The sequence below is a fragment of the Bos grunniens genome, chromosome 19 (genome assembly GCF_055505025.1).
Source record: "Bos grunniens cultivar Pamir isolate PY7600 chromosome 19, Bosgru_T2T1.0, whole genome shotgun sequence".
Classification (NCBI taxonomy): Eukaryota; Metazoa; Chordata; class Mammalia; order Artiodactyla; family Bovidae; genus Bos; species Bos grunniens.
In genome coordinates, this window is record NC_141183.1 from 29,935,824 (window position 1) to 29,955,263 (window position 19,440).

General features: G+C 54.2%; 1 protein-coding gene across 4 annotated transcripts; it reads left to right on the forward strand.

Annotated features, from left to right (window-relative positions):
* The first annotated feature begins 476 nt into the window (after nt 1-476).
* Nucleotides 477-19,418, forward strand: ADORA2B (adenosine A2b receptor). 4 transcript variants are annotated; one of them, XM_086358691.1, is made up of 3 exons: nt 1,260-1,669; nt 7,659-7,754; nt 18,023-19,418. In XM_086358691.1, exons 1-3 carry the CDS (start codon nt 1,335-1,337, stop codon nt 18,684-18,686), a joined length of 1,095 nt encoding a protein of 364 aa, XP_086214817.1. In that variant the 5' UTR covers nt 1,260-1,334; the 3' UTR covers nt 18,687-19,418. The 4 variants fall into 4 exon arrangements, with proteins under 4 accessions (XP_086214819.1, XP_086214817.1, XP_086214818.1 ...); XM_086358693.1 differs by lacking the exons at nt 1,260-1,669; nt 7,659-7,754 and adding an exon at nt 477-695; XM_086358692.1 differs by lacking the exon at nt 7,659-7,754.
* The last annotated feature ends 22 nt before the right edge of the window (nt 19,419-19,440 follow it).

The following is a 19,440-nucleotide window of genomic DNA, read 5'->3' on the forward strand; positions in this document are numbered from 1 at the left end:
GGGAGCGCGTCTGAACTTGGGCCGGTGTGGAGCTTGTGGGGCCTCCAGTGTTTTAGCACAAAACCAAGCTATCTTGACAGAAGTAACACCACCACATGGAAACTAGAGAGAAAGCGCCGGTCACAAGCTCGCCCAGCCGGGCCCTCTTCTGTGGGTGCGTCCCAGACCCGGTTCCTCTGGAGAAATTCAGCAGGTGGTACCGGTCGTGCTGATGGGGACTGCGGGGCTGTGGTCACCGGCTGCGCTGAGAGAGGGTTTCCGCGCCATCAGTCATGAGTTTAAAGAGGGCACGGCCATAGTTGTTCCCTCTGTTCAAAGAGTTTGCAACCATCCCCGCACGTAGAATATTTTCATCACCCCAAAGGAAATCCTCTGTCCTTTTATCAGGCAGCTCCATCTTTTATTTTCTGCTTGACGTTATTTCACAAGTATCTTAACAACCTTGTCAGGTGACTGCCAGCAAGGGATGTGGGATGAATGGTGCTGTAGACTCCGGACCAGGAGCTTCCCGGAGAGGAGTGGGGACCCGGGGCAGTGATGGGGGCTGGAGGATGGTGAGAGCCGGCAGTGAGGGACGACCCCCAGCGGGACTGGGGTGCAGAGAAGCCCTGGAAGCGGGATGGGCAGCACCGCGAACGGATGTGGCCGCAGAGACGGTGTCCTCCCGGGGCAGGCGAACTGGGGCCGGGGGTGAGGTCAGTCACTGAGTCCGGGGAGTGGGGGCGGGCAGGGCCTGGGCAGGGCTGAGGATAGACTTGGTCTTTGGCCTGCTGGGCTTGGGCCGGGTTCTCCTCGGGAGTCCGATAGGCGGCAGGGGGCGCAGGGCAAGAATCTGGGGTTCAGCTTGGGGACTGAGCTCAACCGGGGTGACCAGGGAGCCGAGGGAGTGTTGGGAGGGAGAGGCCGTGAAGACGCGGGGTTGGGGGGGGGTGTGGTCGGCAGGCCAGCGTTCGGAGGCCGAGGGCAGCTGCCCGGACAGCGGTGAGGGATAAGGAGCTCCCCCGAGGGACAGGCGGGGAGGAGCGAGCGGCCAGTCCGGTCCCGAGTCCCCAGCGCCCGGTGGCCAGACGGTGAGACCGCTCCGACCGCCCCACCGGCTAGGGCGCAGGGAGCGCGGGAAGCGCGGCTCTGCCGGACCCCGCGGCGGGCGGAGGGGGCGGAGGGACGGGCCCGGGCGGGCTCGGCCGCTGAGCTGCGCCGCCCCCGCCCCGCGCCGCCCTCGCCCCGCCCGCCGGCCGGCAGAGCTCGACCCCGGGCTCAGACGCGGAGGGGCGAGCGCGGGCCAGGCGCTCCGGGAAGCCAGGTGGGGCGAGCCCGAGGCGGGCCGGGCGGCGATGCCGCTGGAGGCGCAGGACGCGGTGTACGTGGCGCTGGAGCTGGCTCTGGCCGCGCTGTCGGTGACCGGCAACGTGTTGGTGTGCGCGGCGGTGGGCACCTCGAGCGCGCTGCAGACGCCCACCAACTACTTTTTGGTGTCGCTGGCCGCGGCCGACGTGGCCGTGGGGCTGTTCGCCATCCCCTTCGCCGTCACCATCAGCCTGGGCTTCTGCACCGACTTCCACAGCTGCCTCTTCCTCGCCTGCTTTGTGCTGGTGCTCACGCAGAGCTCCATCTTCAGCCTCCTGGCCGTGGCCGTCGACAGATACCTGGCCGTGCGCGTCCCGCTCAGGTGAGGCTCCTGCCCCCGGGAACCCAAACCCTTCCGGCGGCGGGCGCGAGGCACGCGAGTTCCGGCCGGCAGCCTCCCGACCCACGTGCGCCGCGCCAGACCCTCTGGGCGCCTCGGGCGCGCGTCTCCTTTCCGGAGCCCGAGAAGGGACTGCCCTGGGCTCCGGGGGCGCAGCCTGGCGGGGCAGCTCCGGGAGGGCTCCCGGCGCACAGGTGGGCGCCCGCATTCCCTGGGTTTGGTGGGGCCCTGGAGGCTCCAGGACAACCGTGGACGCTGGGACGCGCGGGGCAGAATGACGGGGCTCACGGCCAGACCGGGCGGCACCGACCCGAGGGAGGTGCCAGTTAACTTTGGGGAGCCCTGCGTGCTGCGCGCGGACTCTAATCACCCCCTTATACTTTAAAGAATTAGAAGGCTTCCCGGCTCGCTAAGACCGACAGCCTGAGAGCCTCGTGCTTTGTGTAACCTTGTCCCAGCCGCTGGGAAGGTGCCACCAGCGTTTGCAAACACCGGAGGACTTGAGGGTTGCTCTTGGTCCCACACTCCGAAGATGCAGGATTCGGGGATGGAGCGCAGCGGCAAGGGGAGTACAGCCTCCTGTGCAGCTGCGAGCTTGAGAGCCCGGGTGTTACGCGGGGCTGAATTGAAAGCACTTTCTCTGCCTCTGGTGCCTGGATGCCGTTTGGCGTTTCTGAGTTGGGTGAGCTTGGGATCTCTTTGGACTAAGAACTGAGACAGGGAAACTGAGTCATGGGGTAGGTGGGACAGGAAGGAGTTAATCGCTGTCTGCCAAGTCTATGAGGTACTTTAAACTCCTATCCTTTAATCCCAGCAGTAATTCCTGAGGTGGGTACCTGCGTCCTGTCGGGGAGGGAGGAGGCTCAGAATGGCAGCTCTGGAGCAAGTGAGGGAGCAGGACCCGTTCAGCGCTGGGCCCCCGCATTCCCAGGCGTGCCTGCCTGCTGCGTCCTGCTCTCCACCGGGGCAGAAAGCGGATTCTGCCTGCAGTGAGTCGGCGGTTATAAGGGAAACCTATTTGAGGGGAATTGACAAGGAATAACAAACACTCTACCAGCAGGCTCGTGTGTCAAGCCTGGTCCCTGTGCCCTGTATCTGGGTCCCAGCGGGAGCAGGAACCTCCTGCTTGGTGGGCTGTGAGCCTCCTGTCTGTCCGGGCCTTTCCACTTGCTGCCCCTTGGCCTGCAACCAGGACACCCCTTCCTCAGGTGTGACAGAGCCCAGGAATTTCCGAGGTCCGGGGCTCACAGCACACTCTTTTCGTAGAGGTCCCTTTCCCACCTCCTGGTCCTCATGTTGGTTACTTGGTGCCCTTCTGGACTTTATGCACCCAGCAGGCAGCCACAGGCACCAGCCTCAACTGCCGGAAGCCCTTTGGGCTTGGCCCTGACGGAGGTCCAGAGAGACCTCTGCTCAAGCTTCAGAAAGCATCCCCCACGCCTGTGCAGCAGGAAGTTCCATGGGAGTTTGAATCTGTCAGTTCTTGTCCTGGTCTCTGCTGGGCGGCTTGAAAGAATGGGTGTGGGTGTGTTAAGAGGAAAGAACTGTGAATCACAGTCCCTGAGTTCCCCTTTGTATCTGTAGAGGGCGGGAGGCAGGTGTGGGGAGGGCAGAGCAGCCCGTCCCACCCTGTCCCACCCCTGCCCTCCTGGCTGGCCTGCGTGAGGTGTGTGTGACCCATCCAGGCAAGGGGTGCCTCTCTTCCCCCCACCCTTCCCTCCCACGCCCTACTTCCCCACGTGGCGCTAAGCCCACTCTCACAGGCTGGAGAGATCCTCCTGGCTCCTGTTTCAGCACTTCCTGGCCCCTTGAGCTAAAATGGAGATTACAGGGCCCCACCGGGCCCTCCTGACTCAGAATCCATGGGGTGGGGTGTATCACCCCATGATTCCAGTATCAGAATTCACTGGGGACTTCTGGACCCACCAAAGTTTGAGAACTTCGGGGAGTCAGGGAGACTGGGAGCTCTCCCTTGTTCACTAGCCCGGCTCCCACGCAGCTCTGAGGCTCTCCCTAGGGTCACGGGTCATGGGAGTGAGGTTGGAAGTGAGCCGGCGAGGGAGGTGTCTCCTGTAGAGGCGGCAGGAGCCAGGTGAGGGCCAGGAGCTCAGGCCCGTGTCTTACCTGGGCAAGAACAGTGTTTGGACTCACCCTCAGTGCCAGGTCACTGGTGGCCCAAGGCTCTGAGTGAGGCCCACATGGCCATGGTGGGTACAGCTCAAGAGTACAGAGCCCACAGTCCCATAGCCACCCGGTTGTCAAGGCAGATACTGACCAGGGAGGGTTGCAGGAAAGGGGAGTCAAGAAGATGCTGGACACAAAGATGAGGCGGCCTCAGAGTGAGGGGCGCCTACACACAGGAGACTGTCCTAACTCAAGTCTGCGTGGTTCCTGATGCCTGCCCTGGCACAGGGTCCAGGCGCAGTGGTGCCCAGGGGACAGCAGGGAGGGGGTTCGGGGTGGGTGTGTCTGCCCGCAGCTGCTGGCTCTCACTTCACCCTGGGGCCATTTCTGGCTGGAGCACTTCCTCCTCCCTGATCTGGTTCCCCGCAAGCCACACCCCAGGCCATTGCAGGACTGAGTGGTCCCCTCTGCCTGCCTGGAGGCCTGCCTCCCTGCTTCTGGACACTGTTTCCCCAAGCTCTGCTGCTGAAGGAGGGTGTTGCCAGGAGCACTGGGTTGGCTGGGTCGGTCAGCAGGATGGAAGGGTCTGTCTGTCTGTCCCTGGACCCTCCTGCCCACTTTGCCATGTGGCGGCATCTGTTTTTCTGGGAGCCTCACATGTCCAATCTGGGAGGGAGGCGTTGGGGAGTCTTAGCAAGACTACGTCTCTGGTGGAAAGGTGACATCCTCGGAGCTCCTTTTAAGTGACTGAACTGTAAGTTTTCGGCAGGGCATTCTGAGTGGCTTTTTGTCTTGTTTACATTTTTTTCCTTTTTTAAAATTGAGCTTTGTTGTTCTTGTTTAGTCACTCAATCATGTCCGACTCTTTGTGACCCCATGGACTGCAACACACCAGGCTTCCCTGTCCTTCACTGTCTCCCAGAGTTTGTTCAAACTCATGTCCATTGAGTCGGTGATGCCATCCATCTATCTCATCCTCTGTCGCCCCTTCTCTTCCTGCCTTCAGTCTTTCCCAGCATCAAGGTCTTTACCAAAGAGTCGGTCGGCTCTTTGCATCAGGTGGCCACAGTATTAGAGCTTCCGCCTCAGTTCTTCCAATAAATATTCAGGACTGATTTCCTTAAGGATTGACTGGTTTGAGCTCCTTGCTGCCCAAGGGACTCTGAAGAGTCTTCTCCAGCACCACAGTTCAAAAGCGTCAGTTCTTTGGTGTTCAGCCTTCTTTATTGAGCTACAGTTCCCATATAGTAAAATTCAACTGTAATGTTGTGTTTTTTTTTATCTTTAGTATTTATTTTTGTCTATTTTATTTATTTGTGCCAGATCTTAGTTGCAGCACATGGGATCCTTAGTTGCAAACTCTCATTTGGGGCATGTGGGATCTAGTTCCCTGACCACAGATTGAATCTGGGCCCCCTTCATTGGGAGCATGGAGTCTTAGCCCCTGGACCACCATGGAAGTCCCTATGATGTTTTGAAATACGGCTGGGAAAGAAGGTTTCAGTTCTGGGTGCCCCCAGCCCCACCTTTCCAAGGACCCCAGCCTTGGGTCCTTCCTTCTTCCACAACAGGGCCGTCTTTTTTTCCCAGATCATTCCCACTGCGGTGGGTTCAATGGGGGCTCCCAGAAGGATGTCCGCATCCTAATCCCCAGAGCCTTAGATGGGAAAGCGTGAACATCAGCTCATGTAGGACTTCAGGGAGGAGCTTATCCAGGATGACCTGGCTCCTGAGTACAGTCCCATCCCCATGAAATAGACAAGCAGGGAGAAGCAGGGGCGTGTGGGGATGGAGGCAGAGACTGGAGTGATGCTGGGCCTCCAGAACCCGACCTCCCCAAAGCCTCTGAGCTCTGAGTGCAGCCCTGCCCACACCATGATTCCAGACTCTGGCCTCCAGAACCATAGGGAGTGAATGTTCTTGGCCACCATGTAAGTTTGTGGTGCTTTGTTACGTGGCCCCAGGAAACCCGTGTCACTACGCGAAAGTGCGAGACCCCAAGTCCCTCACTGCTCCCCCAACCCACGTGCTGGCCGCTCCACATTTCCTCCCCAAGAAGCTTCTCCACCACAACCCGCCACCAGGCTCTCGGCCTCCGTGTCCCACGTCACCATGGCGCCACCAAGTCATTCCTGTCGAGTCACCCTTCCTGGGCCTGCCCCTTCTCAGTCGAATCTGAGGGTCCCTCCTGTGCCTCGTTGCCCATATCCCTCAGCAGCTCTTTACTGGCTCCTGGGGGACCCCCATCCCACCTCCTCCCGCTCCCCTCCAGCCATCTCCAATCCGGAGGGTGCCGGGGTCCTGTCCTCTCGCTGCAGGTAGCGTGCGAGCAGTTGGACAGTCGTGTAGGAGCCCCTGGGGCTGCAAGGCAAGAGGAGCCCCGAGAATCCGGGGTGGGGAGGAGAGGGGGGCTGCCCCCAACTTAGGCTGCCCTGAACCATGGTGACCGGCAGGCAGCCCCTCAGCAGAGGAGGGACAGTGTGCTTGGCTGCAGGGTTTCAGCAGCATTTGCACTGGACTCGAAAGCGCAGGTCACCTTTGATGATGTAGAGAACGAGCGTGTGTAAAGGGGTGAGGTTAACTGCATTCTCGTGAGCTGTGACTACAGCTGTCTGCAGTGCCCTGGGTCACCCTCATACCAGCTCACCTGCTGGCCATGGTCACGGCAGAGGGACACGGACAGACACGGGGGGACAGGTGTGGTCCAGACATCGAACAGGAACATGGTTGTGAGAGGCAGCTGCTCTTTTAACCCTTTCCAAGTGCTGGGTCCCCTGTGTGCCTCCTCTGGGTGAATCCTTACAGCAGCCTTCTGGGCGCCATCCTGTCAGCCCCTCCTCCACAGATGGGGTGAGCCTGTGTCCCCGGAGGGAGTGGGTGCGGGTGGGCTGTCAGAGGACTCCCCTCACAGAGCGGTCCCTTCTAGGAGTGGACGAGATTGCCAAGACAGAGAGGACCCTGTGGCTGAGGGAGGGGGAGCTGGCTGTGCCTTGGCTGGCCTTCGACCCGTCACAGAAGGTGACTCAGCTGCTGGGACCCACGGGGACATCTCGATCACCTTCCCCTTCCTCAGAGGCAGGAAGCAAGGCCCAGTCTTTCCTGATGCTTCTGGTTCATTACCCTCAGGAACTGGGCTTCCCCGTGCTTCTCCCTGTCACCCCGCCCCTCCTCCCCACCCCGGAAACCCATTAAGAGGTTGTGCTCTTGACCTCAGAGGCTGGCAGGCTGGAGACACTGCCCTGGGCAGCAGGAACTGAGCGGCAAGAAGCAAATGTCCCTTTTTGAAAAAGTTGGGAACAGACTGAGTGTGGCCTTCCAACTCACCAGGCTGACAAGGGGAGCAGAGCTATTTCTGGAGGGCAGAGGCTGGAGTTTCCTGCGGGGGACAGATGGGAGGCTGGAGTGTTTTGAGCTGTGGTGGGGCCTGTGCCAGAGCAGCGGGGCTGCCGGGCTTCGGGGTAGGGGTCCCAGCTCAGCAGGTCCAGGGGAGCCCCGAGCTTGCCTACAAGCTTGGATTTTGTCCTCGAGGCACCATAAGTCCATGAAGGACTTGGTTCTGTTTGTTTTGTGTTAGAAATCAACCAGTGTGAAGAAGTCAGCGTTCAGAAGCACAGAGGGCTCAAAAGGCAAGCCCACACCAGCCACTCTGCCTGGGCGGCCCTCCCACCTGGGTGCCCCCTCTGCGGTGACCACTGGGTTTGTGCTGCCTCCTTTAACAGAACCTGTTGACTCTCTCCCATGCAACCCAAGCCCTCTTCCCTGCCACGTTTCCTTCAATTTCTGTTACATTTTGATTTTTTCCTGTGGATCATATTTCAGCCTCTGTTTCTAACACCATCACTTGTAGGCAGTATGTGTTCGCTGTCGAGAAAAAGAAGGAAAAGTGTTCCTCCCCCGTCTCTCTGCCCCTGCTGGCGCCCCATCTCTACCTCCCTTTGAGCAGGTATGTGGTTTCGCCTGCTTGATAGAGGTTTCATTTTCAAAAGGTGATCCCTGATGTAGTAAAGAGATCGAAACTGTGTAAGAGGGTAAATTGTGGGAAGTCAGTCACCCAGTCTGACCTTTGGTTTCCCACTTTGCCTGTCAGACAGCTCCACTGCTTCTTAGATTTTTTTCTACAGAAATTACGTATCGAATACGTTTATACTATACTATTGTTTTTACACTGTCAATGTTAATATCTTCTGCGTTTTATTCCACACCTGTGGTAAAGTTCCCTGCACTTTGTGGAGAAGTTCCGAAAGGTGGCAACAGGTATCTGGCGTGTATAATATGTTCTGCTCATGTGTTTCTCACTCATCCTGAGCAGAGCATTCGACTGGAGCAGAAATGCACACCTGTCACTAACCCATCTTCTCCAGGTGCGTGCTCAGTCACTAAGTCGCGTCTGACTCTACAACCCCATGGACTGTAGCCCGCCAGGCCCCTCTGTCCGTGGGGTTTCCTAGGCAAGAATACTGGAGTGGGTTGCTGTTTGAGACGGTTCTAAAGGTGGGTCACTCAGGTTCTGTTTGTGGGTGCCTCCCACTGCTCAGAATGATGTCAGATTTTAGTCTGCCCCGTGTTTGGACCATGAGCTTCCCATTTGGAAATTAAAAGACAGCCTGGCTCCCGCACGTCCTCATGGTGGAGGGTGCTGGTGCCATGTGGGTGTCGCAGGGGTTCTGCCATTTCTTGCCGCCGCCATATCTGCTTTCCTCTTTCTGGGATCCCACGTGTGTGTCTGTGTGCCGCCCGTAGGGGTCATTTTTAGGACCTGGGTTCTTCCGTCCCAAAAACATGGTTTCTTTTCATATGTGGTTGGCAGTTGGACTGGATGTGGTCACAGGCTAGAAGGTGTTGCTTTGACACCCAGGGTTGCTCAAGAAATCTGACGTGGGTGTGGGTGTGGTTCTTCTTTGTAACTCATGTTTCCTTGGAAGCCTTTGGGATCCTTTGCTTTGCTTGGTGTCCTGAAATTGCATGAAGTCAAAGTGTTAGTTCCTTTGTCCATGGAATTCTCCAGGCTTGCTACTGGAGTGGGTTGCCATTTCCTTCTCCAGGGGATCTTCCCGACCCAGGGATCCAATGTGGGTCTCCCGCATTGCAGGTGGATTCTTCACAATCTGAGCCACCAGGGAAGCCCATGAGGTTGGCTCTAAATACTCACTTTTCAACTCTTCTCTTTCCTCTGAGGATGATATCTTTCCAGTCTGAAGACTGAGGTTTTCTGTCAGCTCTGAAATCTTACAAGAGAAGTTTTCTAGATTATTTTCTTATGTCCATTCCCTGTTTGTCCTTCTGGGATTCTTGATAGGTGGAGACTTGCCCTCCTTGACTGATTTTGTCTCTTAGATGTCCTCTTACACATAAGATTCCAACGCTTACCTCTTCATTCTCCCCTGGACGAGTTCCTTGACTTCCCCCACCCCAGTTCTTCTTCTTTTTAATTTTAGCATTCATATTTTTTCTTTTGATTTAAGGTTAAGTTTCTGGACTTGACTTTGAAAGGCCAGTTTTGGATTCACATGATTGAAATTCTTGCTGTGGCATGGACTATATATATAATCAAAACTCTCCCCTCCCCCCCCAACCCTATCCTCTGTCGCTGGGTCTGGAGCTTCAGCTGGAAGGGAGGGTGAAGTGTCAAGGGATATGCGCCCAGCACAGAGGGAGTGGGGTGAGGCTGCCCCAGGCTGGCCAGCAAGCCTTTGCCTTGACCTCCGCTCCTTCTCTAAATCCTGTCTGGAGCCTGCTGTCCGCGAGGTTGGAGCCTCTTGTGCCAGCCACCCTGTTTCTGATTCAAGGCTCCGTGCCCCTCCCGACAATCCCATCTGCCCTCTGGCTTCTGGAAACTCACCAGATTCTCTGGCTTGCTGGGCATCTCCTTCCACTTATACTTTTAGGAGGGTTTTGAGTTTACTTCCTTTCTGCTGCCCTTAAACATGGTTTTCTGAGAGGTGACAATTAGGTGGGACCTGGAAGGCCGGGAGGGGCTTTTAATCAGGAGTTTATTGAGGTTGGGTTTGCATTACTGAACAGCCACTCTGGCGGACTGCAGGGGCATGGACTGGAGGGCAGCCCACTGTCATTGGGTGAGAAGGAAGGAGTGTGGCTGGCGCAGAGGCCACGGAGATGGAGACAGAGTCTAGGGATCCTCGAGGCGGGCAGCGTCTGGACTTCTCCACCTGGAAGAAGGCTGATGCCAAAGGCAGCCAGGAGGTCAGCAGAGTCCAGAGCAGAGGGGTTGCCAGGCCAATTGGACATCTGGACAGGAGAGGACCCTGAGGCCAGAGGTGGGCCCTGGGGTGGCAGTCAGTGAACAGGGCCAGAGACATGGCTGGTCAGGGCCAGATGGCCATGGACTCACTCTCTATGTTTTTTTTTTTAATATGGAGACTGTAAATATTAAATTTTGGTGTTGGAGAAGACTCTTGAGAGTCCCTTGGACAGCATGGAGATCAAAGCAGTCAATCCTAAAGGAAATAAACCCTGAATATTCATTGGAAGGACTGATACTGAAGCTCCAATACCTTGGCCAACTGATACAAAAAGCCGCCTCATTGGAAAAGACCCTGATGCTGGGCAAGGCTGAGGGCAGGAGGAGAAGGGGGTGACAGAGGATGAGATGGTTGGATGGCATCACTGACTCAGTGGACATGAGCAAACTCTAGGAGATACTGAAGAACAGGAAAGCCTGGCATGGTGCAGTTGAGGTTGCAAAGAGTTGGACATGACTGAGCGACTGAACAACAACAAATCTCTATTGAAAGGCATCACAGACAGGTGCTGCAGGCTGCACCTGCCCCCACCCCCAGCCAGGTCTCTTTGGTGGCTCCTCTGCTTCCGCCCTGTTCCTGACACCAGCTCTGTACCCATGCTTTGACCTGATGCTCCCTGCGGCTTCTGGGGCTGAGGCCGGCCTCCCACCAGTTCTGGTCTCTCCTCCAGCCTTCCACCGCCCCCCCCACCCCGCCTCCCCCTTTATGTGTCTGCTCTGCTTCTCAGGAACTGCCTCAGTTCCCTGGCTGAGGTCAGGCCTTTGCACCTGCCATTCCCCTGCCTGGCGCATTCTGTACCTGCGGGCTCTTCCTGATTCTCATGGCACTCTCTCTGCGAGGCACCCTCACAGCTTTTGTACACGTGGGGCATTTTCTAGATGATTCGTCTGTTAATGCAGAGCTCGTGCTGCTCCCTCAGCCTCCCCAGGAGGCGGCCCAGTGACTAGCCTGTGTGCTTGCATGTGCACACGTGTGTGCTGGGGGACCTGCCCTGATAGGTGTGGACCAGCCTGTGGCCGAGACATGATGAGCCCATGGAAGGTGTCTTCAGGAAAAAGCAGGGTAGAGCGGGAGTCCTGGGGCGACCCACAAGGAAAGGAAGGAGAAAAACAAGGTTGTGTTTCCAAGGGGAGACTTAACTCTTAAGTTTGGCATTTTATAAAATCATTAGAAATGTAGTTTTTTAATAGCAGGGACTTTTAAAAAATTACACGATGAATGTCTGTGTGTGTGTGTGTGCATACATACACAAGCACACATATACTGCACCCATTCTGAAATTTTTAAAAAGTCCCTGCTATTAATGGATGTGTGTATGTCTCTGTACCTATATCTGTGTGTATGTGTATACACACACATTTGTATCCATCTGACTCATCTGGTCTGTGGTTTCAGAAAGAATGAGTCATTCTGAACTAGTGTGTTTTTTTCACAACTTCTAAATTGCAAAACGAATACAAATCCCTAATTGCTTACATTTTTCCTACCTTTGCTTCCTCTGTCTTACACCCACCCACACGCACAGTTACACTCAGGAGCTTTAGGATTGACACAGTCTATGGTCAGATGTCCCAATTGCCCTGATCACGTTCTTCACAGTTTAAAAAAAAAATAATCCAGGTTTCCAGTAAAAGGTCACGTGCGCATCTAATATGTTCTTTTGGCTTTGTTTATTTGTTTGGAAACATTTATTTATTTGCCTGTACTGGGCTTAGTTGTGGCACATGGGATCTCTTAGTTGTGGCATGTGGGATCTAGTCCCCCTGCCAGGGATCACACACAGGCCCCCTGCAGTGGGAGCCCAGAATCTTAGCCACTGGACCACCAGGGAAGTCCTGATTTTCTTTCTTCAGGAAAGTTCCTCAGCCTTTTTTCCTTCTCTTTCAATACATTGTTTTTGGTTTGGTTGTTTTCTTATGATTAGATTAGAGTTTCTGGTGGGAACACGGCCTACTTGATGTTGTGTCCATTTCCCTGTCACAAAGGAAGGCACTCGGGGTCCATCTGCCCACTGCTGTCACGTTAAAGCTCGCTTAGTTACAGCTGTGGCCGCTGGGGTTCACCACAGTGAAGGTCTGCTTTCCCCAGCAATGATTCTTCTCGGGTCAGTTATCACCCTGTCAGGTGGTAATTTTATTTTTTCTCAGTTGTTTTACTGTATCAGTTGGCTTTCTTCTATAGGGAAGAGGTTGCCTTTTCTTTGCTGTTCCTTATATTACTTTTTTACACACAGTGGACTTAGGGAATGTTATTTGCACGTATTGTGTTACCGTCCATTGCTGCCCAGGTTTGGAGGATGGGAGCCCATTCAAGCTGACTTCCGCCTGAGCGTCCCCATTGAGTTTTTGAGCACGTCTTATGTTCTGGCACAGAAAGGTTTCTCAGGCTCCGTTGCGTGTTCTAGCATCGGAATCAGCCGTTTCTCCAAGGAGCCCTGTTTCCTTTCAGTGGAGAATGATGTCTAGGAGCCAAGACCTGGCTGGTGTGCTCATGGATGCTGGAGCATCGTCTCTTCTGGCCCTTGAGATGAGCAGAGCGAGGAGAACTTTGTTTTGTTTTGTTAGATAACCACTTGGAAGAACTCTCACTGTCTCATTAATGAGCAGGATGATGGAGTTAATAAGCAGGTCATCATTGGGCAGCTGTCAGCGTAGTAACCGGTTCAGGCAAGAATAGTCAATAGGTGATAAAACTTACTGATGGAACTTAAAGGAGGGCCAAGATACTCACCTCGTGGACTCAGCTCGCCAGGCTTCTCTGTCCATAAGATTCCCCAGGCAAGAATACTGGAATGGTTTGCCATTCTCTTCTCCAGGGGATCTTCCCAACCCAGGGATTAAACCCGGGTCTCCTGCATTGCAGGTGGATTGTTTACCATCTGAGCCACCAGGGAAGTCCAGATATATTTACAAAATCTTAAAGTACATATACCACAAGATACAACTCATCATAAACGGAGGGGCAGTTATAGTGGAAAAGCCTGATGGACACTCCAATGACCACTTCACATCACGGTTACTGTCACCAGGATCCACATGCCTCTTGGTGTCTAACCGGTCAAGTGCATGGTGACCAATGTGTTTGATAATTAATGTGACAGCTGTCCTTCCCCAGGCGGGGGTTCCTGTCGTGTGAATGGGAGCACGTGTGCTGGGTGAACAGAAAGGTACTGGGGCAATGCAGGTGTTGTCTTGGTGGTGTTAACATCACTGGTTTCAGCAGGAGAGGAAAGACCCCTCAGTGTGACTGCTGTGCGGCCCAGAGGGGCCAAGGAGAGTAAAGCAGGACCCAGGCAAAGCAGAGAGGTTGGGGCCTCTCTGCCTGCTGGCTACCCTGCACCCCCACCCCCACCCCGCTGGCACCCAGTGCAGTCACGGTCCCACTCACTCGTACCTCCTCGTCCAGCTACGTGGTCTTGGCACCCGTCAGCCTTGCTCTCATCGCAGTTTTGCCAGGATTTCCATTAGACTTCCTGGTACATTGTTAATATTCACCGTGGCAGCTCTACCCCGAGAGACCTACCCGCTGGGTGGTGAGAGTTACTTTGTTAGTGCTCTAGTTACAGCGCTTGGTAGGTTTTGAGAGGTCTGTCCTCGCCCCTTGTCATGCAAGTCCTGTTGTTATTTGTGTGTGGTTTTAGAAGATGAGAAATTTTCTAAGGATTATACATTGCTTCAGAGCAGAAGTATTTCTGTTACAGAGGAATGAAACTTGTGAGTGAGACTGAACGTAAAGAAAAAAGACGCTGAGCGAACAATCAGCAATTTTAAGAAGCAGGACAGAACTCCGTGTGTGTTTACTTAGTGACCTGCCTGCAGAAAGTGCTTCGTGCACATGATGTCTGGGATCAAAGGCCAGGCAGCAGCCGGGCGGGTTCCGCTGCCACCAAGGGCCCCATTTTTCTGAGAGCAGAGCTCAGACTCCCCCTGTCTGGACTCAGTGTCACTGCCAGGGACAGCTGCCCTTGGGGATCCGCTGAACTCAGAGCTCCCTGAGCGCTGGGAATCCTGAGACAGTGGCTGGTCTGAGCTGGCTGCAGGGGAGGAAGAGCTCTGCCCCAGAAATAGGCCAGTGCTGGTTCAGCCGTGCCCGGCGAGCCCTCTTTCATGACTAACCCAGTGTCCACACTGCTTGTTCCTTTCTGTTGACTCCGGCCATGTGACTGTCTTGATCCGGCTCGTCTGTGGTGGTAGGGGCAGGGGGGTGGGGAGGGTGTCCAGCACAGCAAGGGTTCAGCCACTTCCCAGAACTGGACACCCCCAGGACATCCTTCTGTGTGGCTGGACCCAGTCCTGCTTGTTCGGAATAGGGAAGGCACCTAAGTGTCCTCTATCCATCACCTTCCACTTACTTGCCCTGCACTCAAGGCAGATGTAGGAAAGGACATGTTGCCTGCCTTTCAGGAATGGTTTGGGGACACATGAGGATGTCCTGAGACCAGAGGTGCACAGGGAGGAGTGAGGGGTGGGCAGGGTGGAAGCCAGGCATTCCAGAGAGGACAGGGGCCTAGCCGGAAGTGGGAGATGGGAGGGGACGTGGGAGATGGGAGGGGACATGGGAGGAGGGGAGCGGAGCCCCCATGAGATGCCAGGGCTGCTGGGGGTCGTCCCCGCAGCCTTCTGCCCAGTGCATCAACCCCTGCCTGCTCTCCAGAATCCCTGGCCGTCTCCCACCTGCGCCTGGGTCCAGGCAGCACCGCCTGGACACTGACTGTCCTGCCATCGTGGGGCTGCAACTGTGGTGCCAGTTGTGACTCTGTCTTGAACTCCCCCACCCACCCACCCGGGGGTCTAGTTGTGTCACTAGCAGAAAAGTCTTTCTGCCACCTTTTAAGGACTGCCTACTGAGAGAGCATCAGAGGCCTCTGCCAGTTCCCACGTGGCTGCCCGTGGAGTCGGGGGCGGGGAACCCCTGGCACCAGCAGCAGCTTTGGCAAGAGCAGAGGGCGGCTGAGCTGGGCTTGGCTGCACCTACACTGGGCCCGTGGCTGGGTGAGCAGGTAGGTGGGGTGTGGGCAGGAGCTGGGATCGGGGGAAGAACCACAGGGTCCTGAGCAGGACAATACCTGCCTTGAACATAAGTGGAATCAGATTGGATGAGTGGCTTTGTATTCTCACTGTGGCTTCGAAGCTGCAGGCCAGTGTCCACCTCTGTGAGCCGGAAGTGGCGGTGATGACCTTGGGCACCGGCTGAGAGGGACGCGCGGGCCTGCAGGTGGTGCCGCGCTCAGGTGGGGGAGGCCGTGTTTCTGATGTGCTCTGTGCAGCTGGTGGGGGGCGGTCTGCAGGGACGTGTCTCCAGGACAGGGTGTCTGGCCGTGAGATTCAGAGGCTGCTCCGGTGGGGGTATCTGTGTGTTCAGTCCTTGCTGTCACCCTGCTCCACGCCAGTGTCTTCTCTCAAGTCAACCACTGAAAGTTTCCTAACTGCCCTGCTTGCCTTTTTGCTCCGCTAAACTCCATCTCTGCAGGGATCTCTATACCAGCACAGCATGCCTTGGGGCCCAGCCCTCCATCCCCTGGCTCCCCACTGCTCTGGGGCAGCTGAGTGTCACACTTTGCCCCTCCCTGTAGCCTGGGGACGCCCCGCCTTGCTTGAGGTTCATTCATATTCCCTCCTGCTTCTCTGGGAGAGTGAAATCCCTTCCTGTCTGGAAGCCTTGCACATTCTTTTCTCTCTGCTTCTTGTTGAGTTGCTCAGTCGTGTCCGACTCTGTGACCCCATGGACTGCAGCAACACAGGCTCCCCTGTCCTTCACTATCTCCCTGCTGCTGCTGCTAAGCCGCTTCAGCCATGTCCGACTCTGTGCGACCCCACAGACAGCAGCCCACCAGGCTCCCCCGTCCCTGGGATTCTCCAGGCAAGAACACTGGAGTGGGTTGCCATTTCCTTCTCCAATGCATGAAAGTGAAAAGTGAAAGTGAAGTCGCTCAGTCCTGTCCAACTCTTAGCGACCCCATGGACTGCAGCCTACCAGGCTCCTCCATCCATGGGATTTTCCAGGCAAGAGTATTGGAGTGGGTTGCCATTGCCTTCTCCATACTATCTCCCTAAGCTTGCTCAAACTCATGTCCATTGAGTCAGTGATGCCATCCAGCCATCTCATCCCCTGTTATCCCCTTCTCTTCCTGTTTTCAGTCTTTCCCAGCATCAGGGTCTTTTCCAGTGAGTCAGCTCTTCACATCAGGTGGCCAAAGTATTGGAGCTTTAGCTTCAGCATCAGGCCTTCCAATGAATATTCAGGGTTGATTTCCTTTAGGATTGACTGGTTGGATCTCCTTGCAGTCCAAGGGACTCTCAAGAGTCTTCTCCAACATCACAGTTCAAAACCATCAATTCTTAGGTGCTCAGCCTTTTTTATGGTCCAACTCTCACATCCATACATGACTACTGGAAAAACCATAGCCTTGACTAGACGGACCTTTGCTGACAAAGTAATGTCTCTGCTTTTGATTATGCTGTCTAGGTTGGTCATAACTTTCCTTCCAAGGAGTAAGCATCTTTTAATTTCATGGCTGCAATCACCATCTGCAGTGATTTTGGAGCCCCCAAAATAAAGTCAGCCACTGTTTCCCCATCTGTTTGCCATGAAGTGATGGGACCAGATGCCGTGATCTTTGTTTTCTGAATGTTGACCTTTAAGCCAACTTTTTCACTCTCCTCTTTCATCAAGAGGCTTTTTAGTTCCTCTTCACTTTCTGCCATAAGGGTGGTGTCATCTGCATACCTGAGGTTATTGATATTTCTCCCGGCAATCTCGATTCCAGCTTGTGCTTCATCCAACCCAGCATTTCTCATGATGTACTCTGCATATAAGTTAAATAAGCAGGGTGACAATATACAGGCTTGACGTACTCCTTTTCCTATTTGGAACCAGTCTGTTGTTCCATGTCCAGTTCTAACTGTTGCTTCCTGATCTGCATACAGGTTTCTCAAGAGGCAGGTCAGGTGGTCTGGTATTCCCATCTCCTTCAGAATTTTCCAGTTTATTGTGATTCACACAGTCAAAGGCTTTGGCATAGTCAGTAAAGCAGAAATAAACGTTTTTCTGAAACTCTCTTGTTTTTTCGATGATCCAGCAGATGTTGGCAATTTGATCTCTGGTTCCTCTTTTTCTAAAACCAGCTTGAACACCTGGAAGTTCACGGTTCATGTATTGCTGAAGCCTGGCTTGGAGAATTTTGAGCATTACTTTACTAGCATGTGAGATGAGTGCAATTGTGTAGTAGCTTGAGCATTCTTTGGCATTGCCTTTCTTTGGGATTGGAATGAAAACTGCCCTTTTCCAGTCCTGTGGCCACTGCTGTTTTCCAAATTTGCTGGCATATTGAGTGCAGCACTTTCACAGCCTCATCTTTCAGGATTTGAAATAGCTCAACTGGAATTCCATCACCTCCACTAGCTTTGTTCATAGTGATGCTTCCAAAGGCCCACTTGACTTCGCATTCCCGGAAGTCTGGCTCTAGGTAAGTGTGAGTGATCACACCATCATGATTATCTGGGTGATGAAGATCTTTTATGTACAGTTCTTCTGTGTTTTCTTGCCACCTCTTCTTAATATCTTCTGCTTCTGTTAGGTCCATACCATTTCTGTCCTTTATTGAGTCCATCTTTGCATGAAATGTTCCCTTGGTATCCTGCATACTGCAACTGAAAGATCCTGACTGCTGCAACCAAGAGCTGGCGCAGCCAAACAAATATTTTCTTTTTTTAAAAGAATTTGCTACTTGCTCTCCTTGACCATGATTTATCATCAGAGGTGAGTTAGTAAGAATGAAAATCTTGTTGAAGCAAAGCTGCTTATACATTTGACTGTCGTCAGCATTGCAGACAAAAGCCCCTAGTGCCCTATGAATGTGGACCTGAGGCTGCTGGAGTCAAGTCCTGGCACAGAAAGCAGGGATGGTGGGGTGCTCTGAGTTTGCTGTAACAGACCATGTCCTTTTGAACAGGTATAAGAGTCTGGTCACTGGGGCCCGAGCGAGAGGAGTCATTGCTGCCCTCTGGGTCCTGGCCTTTGGCATTGGCCTGACACCGTTCTTGGGGTGGAACGACAGAAAAATTGCCACCAACTGCACGGAGCCGGGGGATGCAGCCACGAACGTGAGCTGCTGCCTCATCAGGTGTCTCTTCGAAAACGTGGTGCCCATGAGCTACATGGTGTACTTCAACTTCTTCGGCTGCGTCCTGCCCCCACTGCTCATCATGCTGGTCATCTACGTCAAGATCTTCCTGGTGGCCTGCAGGCAGCTACAGCGCACAGAGCTCATGGATCACTCGAGGACCGTCCTCCAGCGGGAGATCCACGCGGCCAAGTCCCTGGCCTTGATTGTTGGCATCTTCGCCCTGTGCTGGCTGCCAGTCCACACCATCAACTGTGCCTCACTCTTCCAGCCAACCTGGGCCAAGGTGAAGCCCAAGTGGGCGATAAACATAGCCATCCTCCTGTCGCATGCCAACTCGGCTGTCAACCCCATCGTCTACGCCTACCGGAACCGAGACTTCCGCTACACTTTTCACAAAATCATTTCCAGGTACATCCTCTGCCGGACGGACATCCTCAAGAGTGGGGAGGGGCAGGTGGGGTCGCAGCCCACTCTCCACCTGGGCCTATGACCCAGGCTCTGGCCTCTTCCAGGAGAAGGCTCAGTAACAAAAGGACGGGGCATGCTTGGCCAGTTCTCACTGGAAAGACAGCAACCCTCACAGGCCAGCTGGCTGCCTCTTCTGAGCGCTTCCCTGGAGGTTCCAAGTACCTCGTTAACATGTGACTACTACTTCCTGAGGTTGACAAATCTATTTATGGTTCTCTGGCTGCTTTGTATGGATGATGCTGATGGTATGAATGGATTGTAAAAGTACGTTTTGCTTTTTTTTAAGAGTCTGCCTCTTTTATAGTAGAAAATGATCAGAACTATTTTACCGTGACATACTGTGAACTATTATAATACAAATATTTTTTTAACTTGGAGGCAATGGGAAAGGTTGGGCATGTTAAAAATAATACCTATTCTGAGGAAGGTTACCAGGAAAAGTAAAAGTATGAATATTCAACCAAGAGACTGCTGTTTTAGGGAAATAGGCTTATAAGTTCTTACGTAGAACATCATGGCAGGCTCGACAACATTCTGCTCCATGGACAGCACCCCACCCCGGAAGCAGCAGCTGGAGAAGCGGGTCCTCCACTACCAGGCTCCGATCCCCTTCCAGAGCTAGGTGGTGGTTTTTACATCTCTCCCAAGTTCAAGTTTGGCCATGATGCTGGACCCCAAAGTGAAACTTTTGCTAAGGTGGGTTATGTAACTGTGTTTCTGTATGAGGTGAAATAAAAATAAAAACTTAACAAAAGTTCTGGGTGTTGTGCCAGCTT